This window comes from Pimephales promelas, chromosome 6, assembly GCF_988280905.1.
Source record: "Pimephales promelas chromosome 6, fPimPro1.hap1.1, whole genome shotgun sequence".
Taxonomy (NCBI): domain Eukaryota; kingdom Metazoa; phylum Chordata; class Actinopteri; order Cypriniformes; family Leuciscidae; genus Pimephales; species Pimephales promelas.
The window spans coordinates 7,775,136-7,789,686 of record NC_142774.1 but is presented as its reverse complement, the minus strand read 5'-3'; the positions used below and the strand labels follow the sequence as shown (position 1 = coordinate 7,789,686).

At 36.5% G+C, this 14,551-nt stretch overlaps 1 protein-coding gene across 7 annotated transcripts in view; it reads right to left on the bottom strand.

Moving 5' to 3' along the window:
• The window catches only part of sh3pxd2aa (SH3 and PX domains 2Aa), a 115,530-nt gene that overhangs the window by 23,887 nt on the left and 77,092 nt on the right, over positions 1 to 14,551 (bottom strand). For all 7 annotated transcript variants that reach the window (XM_039688375.2, XM_039688384.2, XM_039688410.2 and 4 more), the window contains one exon: positions 12,279 to 12,407. In XM_039688375.2, coding sequence (XP_039544309.2) covers positions 12,279 to 12,407 — 129 coding nt within the window. The remainder of the gene's footprint in view (positions 1 to 12,278; positions 12,408 to 14,551) is intronic.

Genomic DNA, 14,551 nt, shown 5'->3' with positions numbered 1-14,551 from the left:
AGTGCTTACATACAGAAATCTTAAGATTCATTTGAGTCAATTTGACCACACTGACATATATACCACCCTGACACAGCAAATCTCTCACAAACGCATACACACGAGTACTATGAACTTGCTAATGAATTTGTGAGAGAGCTGAGAGCAGGTTGTGGCCACCCTGCCAGACTGACCCTCTTTCAATGAGATACTTGTCTCCCTGTTTGTGCAAACCAGGAACCGTCTACGGCAAGCACAGAGGGTCAATTCAATCAGAATGAAAAATTGGAAGGGTTGCGCACAGTTTAGACATCACGCAGATGCTTTTCATTGGAGTAATTGGGTATTTGTTTATCTATTTGCAGGTATATAGGTGTGTCATCACAGCTTTCAGTAGGTGCACTCAAACTTTACACATTAAACTAACTGAACAGTACTTTTAATGATTTAAAGCAATTTATAAAGTCGCAATTGCGACTTTATATCACGCAATTCTGACTTTATATCTCGCAATTGCGACTTTATATCTCACAATTCTGACTATATTTCGCAATTGCTACTTTATATCACGCAATTGCGACTTTATGTCTCACAATTCTGACTTTATATTTCGCAATTGAGACTTTATATCACGCAATTCTGACTTTATATCTCGCAATTGCGACTTTATATCTCACAATTCTGACTTTATATTTCGCAATTGCGACTTTATATCACGCAATTGCGACTTTATATCTCACAATTCTGACTTGATATTTCGCAATTGAGACTTTATATCACGCAATTCTGACTTTATATCTCGCAATTCTGACTTTATATCACGCAATTCTGACTTTATATCTCCCAATTCTGACTTTATATCTCACAATTGCGACTTTATAACTCGCAATTCTGACTTTATAACACGCAGTTCTGACTTTATATCTCGCAATTGCAACTTTATATCTCGCAATTCTGACTTTATATCTCACAATTTTTACTTTATATCTCGCAATTCTGACTTTATATCTCACAATTGCGACTTTATAAGTCGCAATTCTGACTTTATAACTCGCAGTTCTGACTTTATATCTCGCAATTGCAACTTTATATCTCGCAATTCTGACTTTATATCTCACAATTTTTACTTTATATCTCGCAATTCTGACTTTATATCTCGCAATTGCGACTTTATATCACGCAATTCTGACTTTATATCTCACAATTGCGACTTTATATCTCACAATTCTGACTTTATATTTCGCAATTGAGACTTTATATCACGCAATTCTGAATTTATATCTCGCAATTGCGACTTTATAGCTCACAATTTTGACTTTATATTTCGCAATTGCGACTTTATATCTCACAATTCTGACTTTATATCTCGCAATTGCGACTTTATATCACGCAATTCTGACTTTATATCTCGCAATTGCGACTTTATATCACGCAATTCTGACTTTATATCTCACAATTGCGACTTTATATCTCACAATTCTGACTTTATATTTCGCAATTGAGACTTTATATCACGCAATTCTGACTTTATATCTCGCAATTGCGACTTTATATCTCACAATTCTGACTTCATATTTCGCAATTGAGACTTTATATCTCGCAATTGCGACTTTATATCTCACATTTCTGACTTTATATTTCGCAATTGAGACTTTATAGCACGCAATTCTGGCTTTATATCTTGCAATTGCGACTTTATATCTCACAATTCTGACTTTATATTTCGCAATTGAGACTTTATATCACGCAATTGCGACTTTATATCTCACAATTCTGACTTTATATTTCGCAATTGAGACTTTATATCACGCAATTCTGACTTTATATCTCGCAATTGCGACTTTATATCTCACAATTCTGACTTTATATTTCGCAATTGAGACTTTATATCACACAATTCTGACTTTATATCTCGCAATTGCGACTTTATATCTCACAATTCTGACTTTATATTTCGCAATTGCGACTTTATATCACGCAATTCTGACTTTATATCTCGCAATTCTGACTTTATATCACGCAATTCTGACTTTATATCACGCAATTCTGACTTTATATCTCGCAATTGCGACTTTATATCTCACAATTCTGACTTTATATTTCGCAATTAAGACTTTATATCATGCAATTCTGACTTTATATCTCACAATTCTGACTTTATATCTCGCAATTGCGACTTTATATCTCGCAATTCTGACTTTCCATTTCGCAATTCTGCGAAATAATTTAGAATTGCGAGAAGTAAACTCGCAATTGTGAGAAAAAAAGTCAGAATTGTGAGATAAAAAGTCGCAATTACCTTTTATATTTTTCATTCAATGGCGGAAACAAGCTTCCATACCAATAGGTGTCAGATGCAACCGTACACATCCAAGACAACATAAACAAAGTCGACAATTACTGTGTGCACCTTTAAAGAAATAATCTCACACCTTCTGATTAGACATTTGAGAGCATTTCAAATACTGGATATCCAATAGCAATAATGAATATGAACAGTCAGAAAAATCAGCTGGGATGACTTAAAAGCTAATATGTTATGCCTGCCAAGTTTCAAAGCTAAACTTTTGCTTGACAAAGCAGAAACGAATTCTTTAACCAAAACAAAAGACAACCGGAATGCTGTTTTGATGCTGAAACTATGTACTCCTCTTCAGCTCAGGACGTTACGATACTCTCACACAAAAACAGACAACAGAAGTCTTTCGGCTGAGATACAGGTGGGCTTGCTCTTCAAAGCAAAAGATCTAGTCTTTTCTGAGAAAGATGGTGCTTCTGCAAAACAGGCTAATAAATCTTACACTGCGTATCTGCTTCTGAGAAATGTTTCTTCTGAAAACTGCATATGTGTGCCATGAACTTCTGTTCCAATACACATGGTAGGGGAGTAGATCATGTAAGCTTTATTGTACTTTTATATGTACTTTCTCCTATTCTAGTTTGACACCTTGCCACTATCAAAACCCTGCTTGTTTGAGCAATTCAACATGTCTGGCTCAACCAGTGGTATGAGTTTTGGATTACCTGTTTGGTTGAAGAATTAAAGAACAGATAATAAGTTTAAAAACAAATCATTATTTCTTTTCTTTTCTTGCAATTCCATTTGCCGCCACTAGTAGAAATAACAAAAATCACCATTCACAAATGAATGAAAGAACAAAGAACAGGAACAACAGGATGAGCGAAATAATGTGAGAGTCTTCCAATACAGACAGCCGCGTAATCCTTAATAAAATGTTATTTTAAGCACTGAAAATGAAGATCTGATTAGGATGTCATAATGCTCACAGGCAGATTCATAACCACCAACATTCCCAACATTAAGATTAATGTTCAATCAATATGGATTTCAGGTGTTTCAGCCTGCAGTATTGAAGATAGATATATGACACTTTTAGATTTGAGCTCATGTGATACAATTCTGATGTTCAGCTCTGTTATAATTAAACTGAACTGGAAGGAAAGGCAAGAACCAAGAGAGGCTGAAAAAAAGAGACAACAAGGAAAGAGAGAGAGAGAAAGAGAGAGCAGATGTTTGGTCTAAACTTCAAAGCTGGGGTTTCACCGCAGATTCCCTCCATCCAAACCAGCCAGAAGAAGAAAAGAAAAATCATTAAGACAGGCAGAAATTTCAAGTGCCTTTCACTTTCTTATTTTAGGGCTGAAAAAGCAAACAGACATGAAAACATTAATCAGACAGAAGCAATGTATGAAAACAATAAATTATATCATAGAACACATTTTTATGGAATTCTGAGAATGGTAATGAATGTTGTACGATACAGATGAGTTATGAGAGAGAGAGAGACAAGCCTTAAAACAAGTCCAGAAGTAAATAAAAAAATGTAACGCGTTGCTTTTATTAAAGGGATAGTTCACTTTGAAATTAATTTTTGGTATGTTTTAGCTTACCTCAAGGGCTTCCAAGATGTAGGTGTCTTTGTTTCCAAAGTAGTTTCAATTTTGATATTTTTTAGGTCAAATCGTTCTTGTCTGTCAGTCATATAATGGAGGTCTATGGTCACCACCTCAAAGAGCATGCACAGAGAAGTCCAAATGAAACATGATTTAATGACTCGTAAATGTAAGTACACATTGATGGCCTAAGACACGAAACGAGCGGTTTGTGTGAGAAAACAAACAGTATTTGTATTGTTTTACCTCTTGTAACCACAGCCATGTCCAAGTGATCTGAGGGCATGCAAGCTTCGGTCTGCACAAGCGCCAGAAAGATCCCTCACACAGTTGTCAACGTTGTCTGTTGATATATAGAAATCGTCTTCCTTTTTGCGATTTCCTGTATATCCAAATATGTTTACATCTTCACAGTGAAAGAAACACTTCTGAAATCTCTGTGTAAACAATATAAATACTAGTCTGATATAAATACTGTTCATTTTCTCACACAAACCGCTCGTTTCGTGTCTTAGGCCATCAATGTGTACTTACATTTACAAGTCATTAAATAATGTTTCATTTGGACTTCTCTGTGCATGCTCTTTGAGGTGGTGACCATAGACCTCCATTATATGACTGACAGACAAGAACGATTTGACCTAAAAATATCAAAATTGAAACTACTGCAGAAACAAAGACACCTACATCTTGGATGCCCTTGAGGTAAGCTAAAACATATCAACAATTAATTTCAAAGTGAACTATCCCTTTAAGTTCACACTGATTTTTTTTTTATGTTATTCAAAAAGAATCGCTGTTTTACCACACAATTATCTATCCATATAACGGCTTTCAATGAAATGTCACATGTCTGATTACTAATGCGACTGAAATCACTGGAAGGGTATTTCATCTGACGTTCTCCAAAATCCAGGCGGAGAGTCTGGCCTACATTTTGTCACACTCAAGTTCTTTCCTAAAAAGCTGGAGTATCAGGTTTTGGGCTTAGGACCAAAATGGGTTTGGTGTAATCTAACAAAGCCGAGGCAGTGGAGGGGGGCTTCTCTTTGGTCTGAACTTCAAAGGCCGGTGATGTCGCTCGCTCATGCACATTAATCTAAGATCACTGTTGCGGTTTTTATTTCAAGAGCTCCAGTGGTTGAGATTTGTTCAGGAACAGCTGGTCTTAGATCAGCATAAACATGTTATTTCTTTCCTGCACTTGTTTTCCTGGACCGGTTCATTGAAAAGAGAGTGATGTTTTCAAGGAAACTGGCAACCAATCAGAAACGTAATCAGTGAGAGAACGATGGAGATCTTCAGACACAAACAATGCCTGTAAGCAGAACATTTTGAACTGAAAGAAAAGTACAAAATTTGAATATATGAGTGGATATAGGTTTGGAATGACAAAACATTAAAACTACACTTTTAGAAAGTTAAATAGGGTTCTATACAGTAGACCTATAGGGTTCTTAAGGAGAAATGTCTTAATGTCGGGTTATTTAATGTTTTTCTAGTGAAAAAGCATGTTTACAAGCCATTTAATTTATTAAATGTAATAAATAAATAAAACAAAATCCATAAAATTATACCATAATGCATACCCATAAAGGTCAATTTACACCGTATAAAGAAATGCCAACAAACAAGTTGGCCGTTGGATTTAGAATTGGATTTAGAATTGCCTAAAAATGTTCTCTATATGAAGCGCCTGACAACCTTTTCTTCTAAGAGTGTAGGAGATTCTTAAAGGGTTAGTTCACCCAAAAATCAAAACTCTTATCAACATTTACTCATCCTCATGTCATTCCAAACCTGTATGACTTACTTTTTTTCTGCAGAACACAAAAGAAGATATTTTGAAAAAGATCTCTAAAAGCCGAACAAAATGGACCCCATTGACTTTCATTATATGGACAAAAAAAAAAACAGTTATTCAGAATAACTTCTTTTGTGTTCAGTCATACCGGTTGTGTAAATGATGACAATTTTTTCTTTTCTTTTTTTGAGGTTGAAAGCCTGAATACGGATTGATTTTCCCTGCCACACTCTTACAGAAATAAATAAATGTATTGATCAGTCGATTTTCAAAATGCTTAAAGCCAGTTATTTCAGCTTTGTGGCTTTCTTACTATCAAGACTATTATCTCAATGACCTTAATCATTTAAACAATAGAGACCCCTGAGAGGTGTAGCACCAGGCTTATAAAGACCTTTTCAGAAAGCTCAATGGAAATAAAAGTTTGAACCCTTTGGTCCAGGTTCAGCGTGGCTCTCCACGGACCGGATCTCCAACAGGAGCGAGGCCAAGATAAACCAGCCTACCCGAGACCGCGAGCAGCTCTCTATTGACTCTGTTACAGTGTGCGGGGGTTACCGGCTGAATGAATGGACCCAGGGGAGAGAGAGGCGAGAGGATGGAAGGGAACCTCACAATATTGATGGCACAGAGCAATTTTCATAGTAGAGCATTGTTCAGGAAGCACAGCCGCCCTGTGAAAAAACCAAACGTGCTAAAAGATTTAAATACGCTAAAGATACTCAATGGAGTAATAAACGTTTCTTTATAAAAATCATTAATAAAATACTTAAATGAAGAATTTCTATTTAAAAAGTGTGGGGTCTGTACGATTATTTGAGTGTTTTTTGTTTTTTTTTTTTAAGTTATGCTCACCAATACAGCATTTATTGGATCAAAAACACAAATTACATTTGAGATTTTTCTATTTGAATACATTTAAAAAAAGTAATTTATAACTGTGATGCAAAGCTGAATTTTCAGCATCATTACTCTAGTCTTCAGTGTCACATGATCCTTCAGAAATCATTTTCAATATGATAATTTGCTGCTCAAGAATCATTACTTACTATAATCCATGTTGAAATTTTTTTCCTCACTTTTTGATGAATACAATTTTTAAAAAACAGCATTTACAGTATATAAAAGTGTTATATGAAATATAAATATATATATATATATATATATATATATATATATATATATATATATATTGATTTTACTGACAATATTAGAGCTTGTTTTTTTTTGCAATATATATAGTATATATTATTTTTTTGCAATATATATTGGCATCATATGGCACTTTTGACAATGCGTATACATCCAACGCACATGGCACCCTTTAGCATCAATATGGCTGCATTTACATTGCAGGTCTTGATGAACAAAATCGGATTTTCTAACTAAATCCGATTTTTTTTTTGACACCCCTCTTTCATCATCTTTTAAAAGTGACCCGTATCCGGTTTTTGCATTTACACTATACACTGCTGAAACTTCCAAATGTAGACGTTCTGACTCGGAAAAGGGAATAAAACAGCACGAAATGCAATAGATGCAGATGCAAATAAAATTTCGCAGGTTTGCTTTCCACAATATTTTGAAAAGTCAGCAAAAACATTGGTCTCGTACGGCGGAGAAAAAGCTGTTGGCACTGTAGCCACGAGCGCGTAAAACCTTGCCTCGCATATATCATGAAAAGTCTTCAAACACGGATTAATTTCTGTAACAACGCTGCATTTTTGCCGCCGTGACACTCAAAAACACATGAAACCTTCGCATTGCTCCACTGTGTGTATCAATCGTCCTCCATCGCGACTATAAGTCATCAGTCATGTGATCTCAGTTTTTTTTTTTTTTTTTTTTTTTTTTTTATTAACAACCATATGAAGTACAAAGAACAGAACATGTCATGTGATCTCAGTTGGTGCACGGTGTCCATCTGAGTTGACGTCACTTTTTTAATGATGACGTACGACTCGCATTTACTGGGGAATATCCGATTTGTCTGCTTACATGGCACACGCAAATGCACGTATCCGATTTATTACCACATATGAGTGAGGCCTGAATCCAATCTGAGAAAATCAGAATCCATGCGTTTTTTTTTCCTGCGTACACGTTCAACGGTCATATCCGATCTGTGCCACATAAGAGGAAAAAATCGGATTTGGGTCACTTGAACCATGCAGTGTAAATGGGGCCTATAAGACGCAGATATATATGGGGCAGAAGGCGCCTCCTAGTGGTCTAACCCTAACCCAGACCTAAACAATGAATATACTAAGAGTATAATCTTTTCTATACAAAGCTGCAAAAGTATTACAGTAAACAGTCTTTAGAATGTACATTACAATATTTTAAGGCCTGATTTCAGCTGTGAAATTCTTGTAGCACCATTTCTTTCTTTCTTTTTTTTTTCGTTTAGCTCACCAAAATGTAGTTCTCTAAGACTAAAAATTAAAATGACATCATTTCAAACACCTTATGATGACAGAAAAAGGGATTTGGCAGAATGTCCAGTCTCTGTTTTATAGTATAAAAGTGGATGAGAAATTTACAGTTGCTTTATACGACTTGCGGGATTTATTCAGTCTTCTAAAACCATACAATAGCTTTGTGTGGAAAACACGCCAAAATTTGCTGACAACATATTTAAACCCGTAAGTATTTTTACGTGGAAGAGTATAGCAACAAATAATGACAAAAACAGTGGATTGATCTATAAACTCTTGATGGCTTTGACTGCGTTATCTATCTCACAGACATTCAACAAAAACTTCTGAATGCTTTCTGGTGGTATTGGTTTGGGATGCGTGACACTGTAACCACTCTGTAAGAATCTAAGGCCCTGCAAGATCCATTAGTATATAATGAAACTAAGGACAAGGGGGATTTTTCCATCGTTCCCTCTCCATGACCCAGAGAGAAGCCAGAGCAGCCCAACTTCTGCCAGTCGCTTCTTATAAACGCGATTTCAGCCACATTAAAAAGTAGGTTTGAATGATATCCAATCTTAATAAACATACTGCATCTGACAGATACACTAGGGTAGTCATTTAATTCAAAATATGGAGACGGGATTTTAGAGGATGGGCTTCTAGTGATATCAAGCTGCTGCAACTTATCTTCAGTTTCAAAAAATGCTTTGCACATTTGAGGAATTCTGGAGTCAGCGAAGGACAGACAGTTCACTCCAGGGGTAGGCCTAGGCTGATTTAAAGGAACAGTTCACTCTAAAATAACAATTCCCTCAGCATTTGTTCAGTTTCGTAAGAGCTCAAACATGCATGACTTTCTTTCTTTGGGGTGAGCCATTCCTTTAAATGATTCTGTCACTGTGTTTAGATTCTATTCTCTTCTCCCATTCAGATATTTTCTGCTTTTGTTTCTCGAGTTCATTAATCCTGTGGCCCTGCGTGGTTCATCTCTTCCCAACCCAAGCGGAGTTGCCTGCACTGTAAAACAGCTGGAGTTTAACTGTGGTTAAGGAAGCCAAGAGTTTTTTTACTCAAGGACAACTGCATCCTGAGCAAGACTCTTATGCCTGAGTCTTTAGTGTGATTAAATTACTTGTCCAGTTGAGAGAATCAATGAGTTGTACCTGGAAATCTGTACTCGGCTTGAACAAATAAACCAGTAATCTACTGTTAAAAGAAAGGCATAGAGCAAAGGTTTGTTCACACAAAGAATGATAACTGAACTACAAGGTTTTAACAGTGGATTCTTTGAAATCACTTTAAAGAATGAATATAATGTTATAGTTCTTTATGTGGACACTAATATAGATAGAATTATTACAACTATGTGTCTTAACTCGAAGGGTTAAATTGTCAAATAAAAGCTAAATGAACAAATGTCTGAGGTGTTGACCAGACTGATATAGGACTTTTGGATTGATTACTCTATAATGGTCATAATGTATTCAATATCAGGTTCATCCGATGGAAGAGGAGGAATGTTTCAGTGTACAGTATATCAAATATGAAACTTTCTTGCACCAAAAAAAATACTGTATATAAAGCAATAATTTAAACGGCATTCATTTTCTTAAACAGTGGTTCTCAGTCAAGCGACTGGGGCCCACTAAAGGGCCTTAGCAAACTTCCAAAATAAGATGGCCCTAGTAGCCTAAGTCTTAAAATCACTTACAGGAGTAGTTCACTTTAAAAAAAAAAAAACTTTAGCTGATAATTTACTCACCCCCATGTCATCCAGGATATCCATGTCATTCTTTCTTCAGTCGAAAAGAAATTAAGGTTTTTGATGAAAACATTCCAGGATTTTTCTCCATATAATGGACTTCAATGGGAACCAAACGAGACAGATTCAGTGCAAACTGCAAACTGTTCAAAGGGCTTTAAACGATTTTAGACGATGAATAAGGGTCTTATCAAGCAAAACGATCGGTCATTTAAAAAAAAAAAACAAAGTTTACGTTTTATACGCTCAAATGGTCACCTTGCTCTGTTCTGTGATGGCCGTTCGAACTCGTTTATCAAAATGAACGAATCTTTTTTCGTGTCATTTGGTTCATTCAATGAACGAAATGAACGAGTTGACTCGGGAAAAGATTCGTTCATTTTGATAAATGAGTTCGAATAGGAGAGTTTGCACTGAAACTGTCTTTTGGACCTTGAACCGTTTGGTTCCCATTGAAGTCCATTATATGGAGAAAAATCCTGGAATGTTTTCATCAAAAACCTTAATTTCTTTTCGACTGAAGAAAGAATGACTTGGATGGCATGGGGTGAGTAAATTATCAGCAAAAGGTTTTTTTTAAAGTGAACTACTCCTTTAAATGTAGTTTATTTTCATCATAGCAGAATAACCAACCTATTAGTTTAGACAATAGGTTGGGCCTTGGAGTCAAATAGGTTTGCTCTAAAATCTCTCTTAATATTTGCATTGTATAACAACACATTTAAAAAAAAAAAATAATAACCTTTAACCGGGCACCCCAAAATAGACTCAATCATCCAAAAGATGCCCAAATCAATAGAACAATTGGTTTAGTCTCAGTCTAGACTAGTTTAGTCAAAGGATTATTTTTGAAACCAGGAGGTCAAGCTCTCTTTCTTAATGATATTACTCAGATCAAATGGGTTTACTGGATCTTTGCTCATCTGCAACTCCTGTCAACTCCTCCTAAGCCTCCACACTCCATATAGGAAAAAATGATTACTCACAAACTTTTTTTTTTTTTTTCAACAGAAGAACGCTAGTTCTTGAGGTCCTCTTGTTTATAATTACTAACTCTCTGGATGTGCAAACATGTTTTTGGCAAACATGACTAGAGACAAAGTGGCTCAACCTCTAATGTACAAGGCTACGAGATATGCTGGCAAGTTTAAACATTTACAGCATTAACATTAATCTGGGAAAACAAACCAAAGGGGGAAAAAACCAACAACACTCAAGGCTCTCTTTCTTCCCATTGTTGTTGTCAATCTCTACATTCCACATGATCTCTAATGGTGTGTGACCCTGATCCATTAGCACATCTTCCAACTGACAAACTTCTCATGACTATCTCATGGACATTCCAGATCAATCTGGCCTCCATCCCAGAGATCTGGAGGGGGTTCAACCGCCAAAAAAACTGGCCATACGACACCTCCAGGTGGGGCCAAGAGCCAGACTGTAGATTTACAGGGAGAGGGGAATGTCAGAAGAGAGAACCAGGGGATCTTAAGGACAAAGACTAAAGGAGGAGCTCTACATCAAAGAGGAAGAACGTATCAGAAAAGACGAGAAAGATAAAACAGACCCGCTTAACATGTGGATCGTGAGCATATGAAAGCATTCACATTTGCAGGTGAATGTGTGTTTGTGTATACACCGGTTTTGCCAAACCTAATTAGCTTTGTGTGTGTGTGTGCACTCTAAAAGTTGCTGGGTTGTTTTAACCCAACTTTGGGTTAAATATGGACAAACCCAGCCATTGGGTTAATTTTTTTAATTATATTTTTAACCCAATGTTTGGGTTTGTCCATATTTGACCCAAAGTTGTGCTAAAACAACCCAGCAAAGGGTAGAAACACACCAAGAAGGATAACTAAAGGTAACTATAATGATATTTGCGTCCACACCAATTCATGATGTAGTTGTTTATTATAAGCATGCCTGCCGCTTTAAATGCTTGCACTCTTCAAAGTCAGGTAGATTCTGGTTGGCTGTCAATGTTGTTGTTGTTGTTTTTAATCATTTTGAAAGTGATTCCAACAATTTCTCTGTGTTATCTTTATGGTTGTGGTTTGGTGCCATTCGTTTTGAATTTACAATCGTTGTTACTATCGTTATTATCCTTGGTGTGATTTAGTATCCTTGGCTTTTTACAATGCAAATTGTATCAAAGCAGCTTCACAGTGATAACATGAAAATAATACAACACAGATGAATAATATTGTTGAATATTAAATGTCCCCAACTAAGCAAGCCAAAAGCCAAGGCAACAGTGGCAACGAACCAAAACAAAAACCTTGGGAGAACCCAGGCTCAGTCGGGGGCCAGTTACAAAACAAATTGGATGGAAACATTAAGAGTATTTGTCCATTTCCATCTGTTTGGAAGTGGAAGTAATTCTTAAAGGACTCACCGCTTTCGCTCTTCTCGATCACGTCCACCGTCTCTCCAGCCTTCAGACTGATCTCCGAGTTCTCCTGCCGCTCGTAGTTGGCCACCACCACGTACTGCTCCAGCACCATGGGCTCACTGCTGTCCAGTCCTGCCGACGAGGGGAAGAAACAAGCTGTCAGCCACCGTCCCGCCATCCCTGCACCTCCCCCGCCAACCCTGCCCTGCCAGCGACCTCCGGCTTGACCCCTGTACACCGCCATCCGCTCTCCAAAGCCTAGCGCAACTCAAACTCCTGCAGACTGAGCATGCTCCACAACGACGGGCCATTTAGACGAACCTTCGCCCTCGCTGGACGCGCATTTGAATGTTGGGGGGGGAGAACGATCACGAAAATGTAAGGCGAGGTCAATTTCCTTCAGGGAATCGAGAGCTCGGTAGGGACTTGGTGATGCCGGGTCTCCATAATACAGTGATGGTTTTCGTGAGGAAACGGGGAGGGATGTTCGGAAGGGAAAAGAGACTGGGAGAGAGCTGTTTACGGTAGGGGAAGTGACTCGCAAGTGGAGGAATTGAAAGTTTTTCTTCATCAGACGAGCAAGAACAGGCCTCCCGCCCTCTCTCAGGCCCTCCCTTTCTCGTTTTTTCACTCTAATTCGCTCCCTTTCTCCATCTCTCCTCCCATCTGGCTGAAACGGGGAGAGAGAAAAACGCCAATCAGGGTAGACTGCTCTCCAAGCCTTAAATAGAAACATATGAGTGGGCCGAGTAAAGAGAGAGAAGCCGTGTTTATGTGAAACGCAAGAAGAAAGCATTTCAGCTGGGGTTAAGCAACACTCTCTTACTCTATCCTTCTCTCTTTCTTTTGTTTTTCTATTTCCTCTAACCTGTTCTTCTTCATCAATGACTTTAAGGGATATTTAAGGCAAAAATGTAAATGCTGTAATTATTCAGTCAGCCTTATGTTGCCCTAAACCTGTATGACTGACTGTATTCCATAAAGATATATGTTTTTTTTTTAAGAATATTTGTTGTTTTACATATAATGAGAGTGAATAAGGACCAGGTATTTCAATCTCCAAAATAATGGGATAGTCAAAAATTATTACAGAAGTCCAGTGGCCCTCTCACATGATCATATGCGCAAATCAGTAGAATGGACAAGTAGGATTTTCACAATACTAAAGTATAAATTATTTATAATGAAATAAAAAAAACACAATTTTCAAAAAATTAAACACAATTAATTTTAAGTAGCGCAACAGCTTTCAAATTTGATAATAATATAAAAATAATAAATTAATAAATTTTTTGAGTAATGATTAAAAACTCAAATCACATCAATAAATTACATTTTAAATGTCTATTAAAATATAAAACAGTTATTTTAAATTGTAATAAAAATTCAAATATTACTGTTTTTACTACAAGACTTCTTTAAAAAAAGAGAGAGAGAGAGAAACAGAAAAAGAAACGGCCCCAAACTTTTCAGTGGTAGTGTTTTGTTTTTTAATCGCATATCCTGTTTAACTCAGAAAAACATGACAGCAATAAAATGAGCTGAAATTGCGGTTTCATGTTTTAAAACGAAAATATCTAAAGAATAACACATCAAACGCTTCTGGCTTGTGCATTTCAATAATTTCTGCATATAGTTACTAAAACGTCAAATGATATATGTGTACTTCTAACTACTTCTGTAGTTTCTTTATATGTGCTTGAACTTCAAAACACTGTGTGGTTGCTTTTCTCGTAGTGTGGTCTTCTGGACCCTAGAGGCTTTTTATAGCAAAAAAAAAAAAAAAAAATGTCTAAAATGTTCTCAAAAACATCAAATGTGCAATGCATCTTTTTTTCTTCTTTTAATTTCTAAAGGCCAAAGAGGTGGCAGGCAGGTGCTTTTGCAATTTTTTACACACAACTATTACTTGCGTACCACCATATCATTAACACATTTCTTTTGGACATGTATCACAGTGGACTATGTCCAATGTGTGTAACACCATGGTATATGTACAGTATGAAGTGATGATCATTACGTACCATAGCAGTGACATGGTATTTTTTTTACAGGCAATAATTTGCGCATCCAGTCTTGGTAGATATGGATGCTCATTAATTCAGGGTAAATTCTCTCAAATGAACATTATTTAACTAGACTGGATTAGTTAAATGAATCAAATCAAAACTTTTTGTACCAAACAAATCTAGCATACAATCAGGTCTTGAGCTCTTATTCAATATCAAGCTGTCATGATGCCAACAGCATGTCTGTGTTGCTAGTGCAATGTGTTT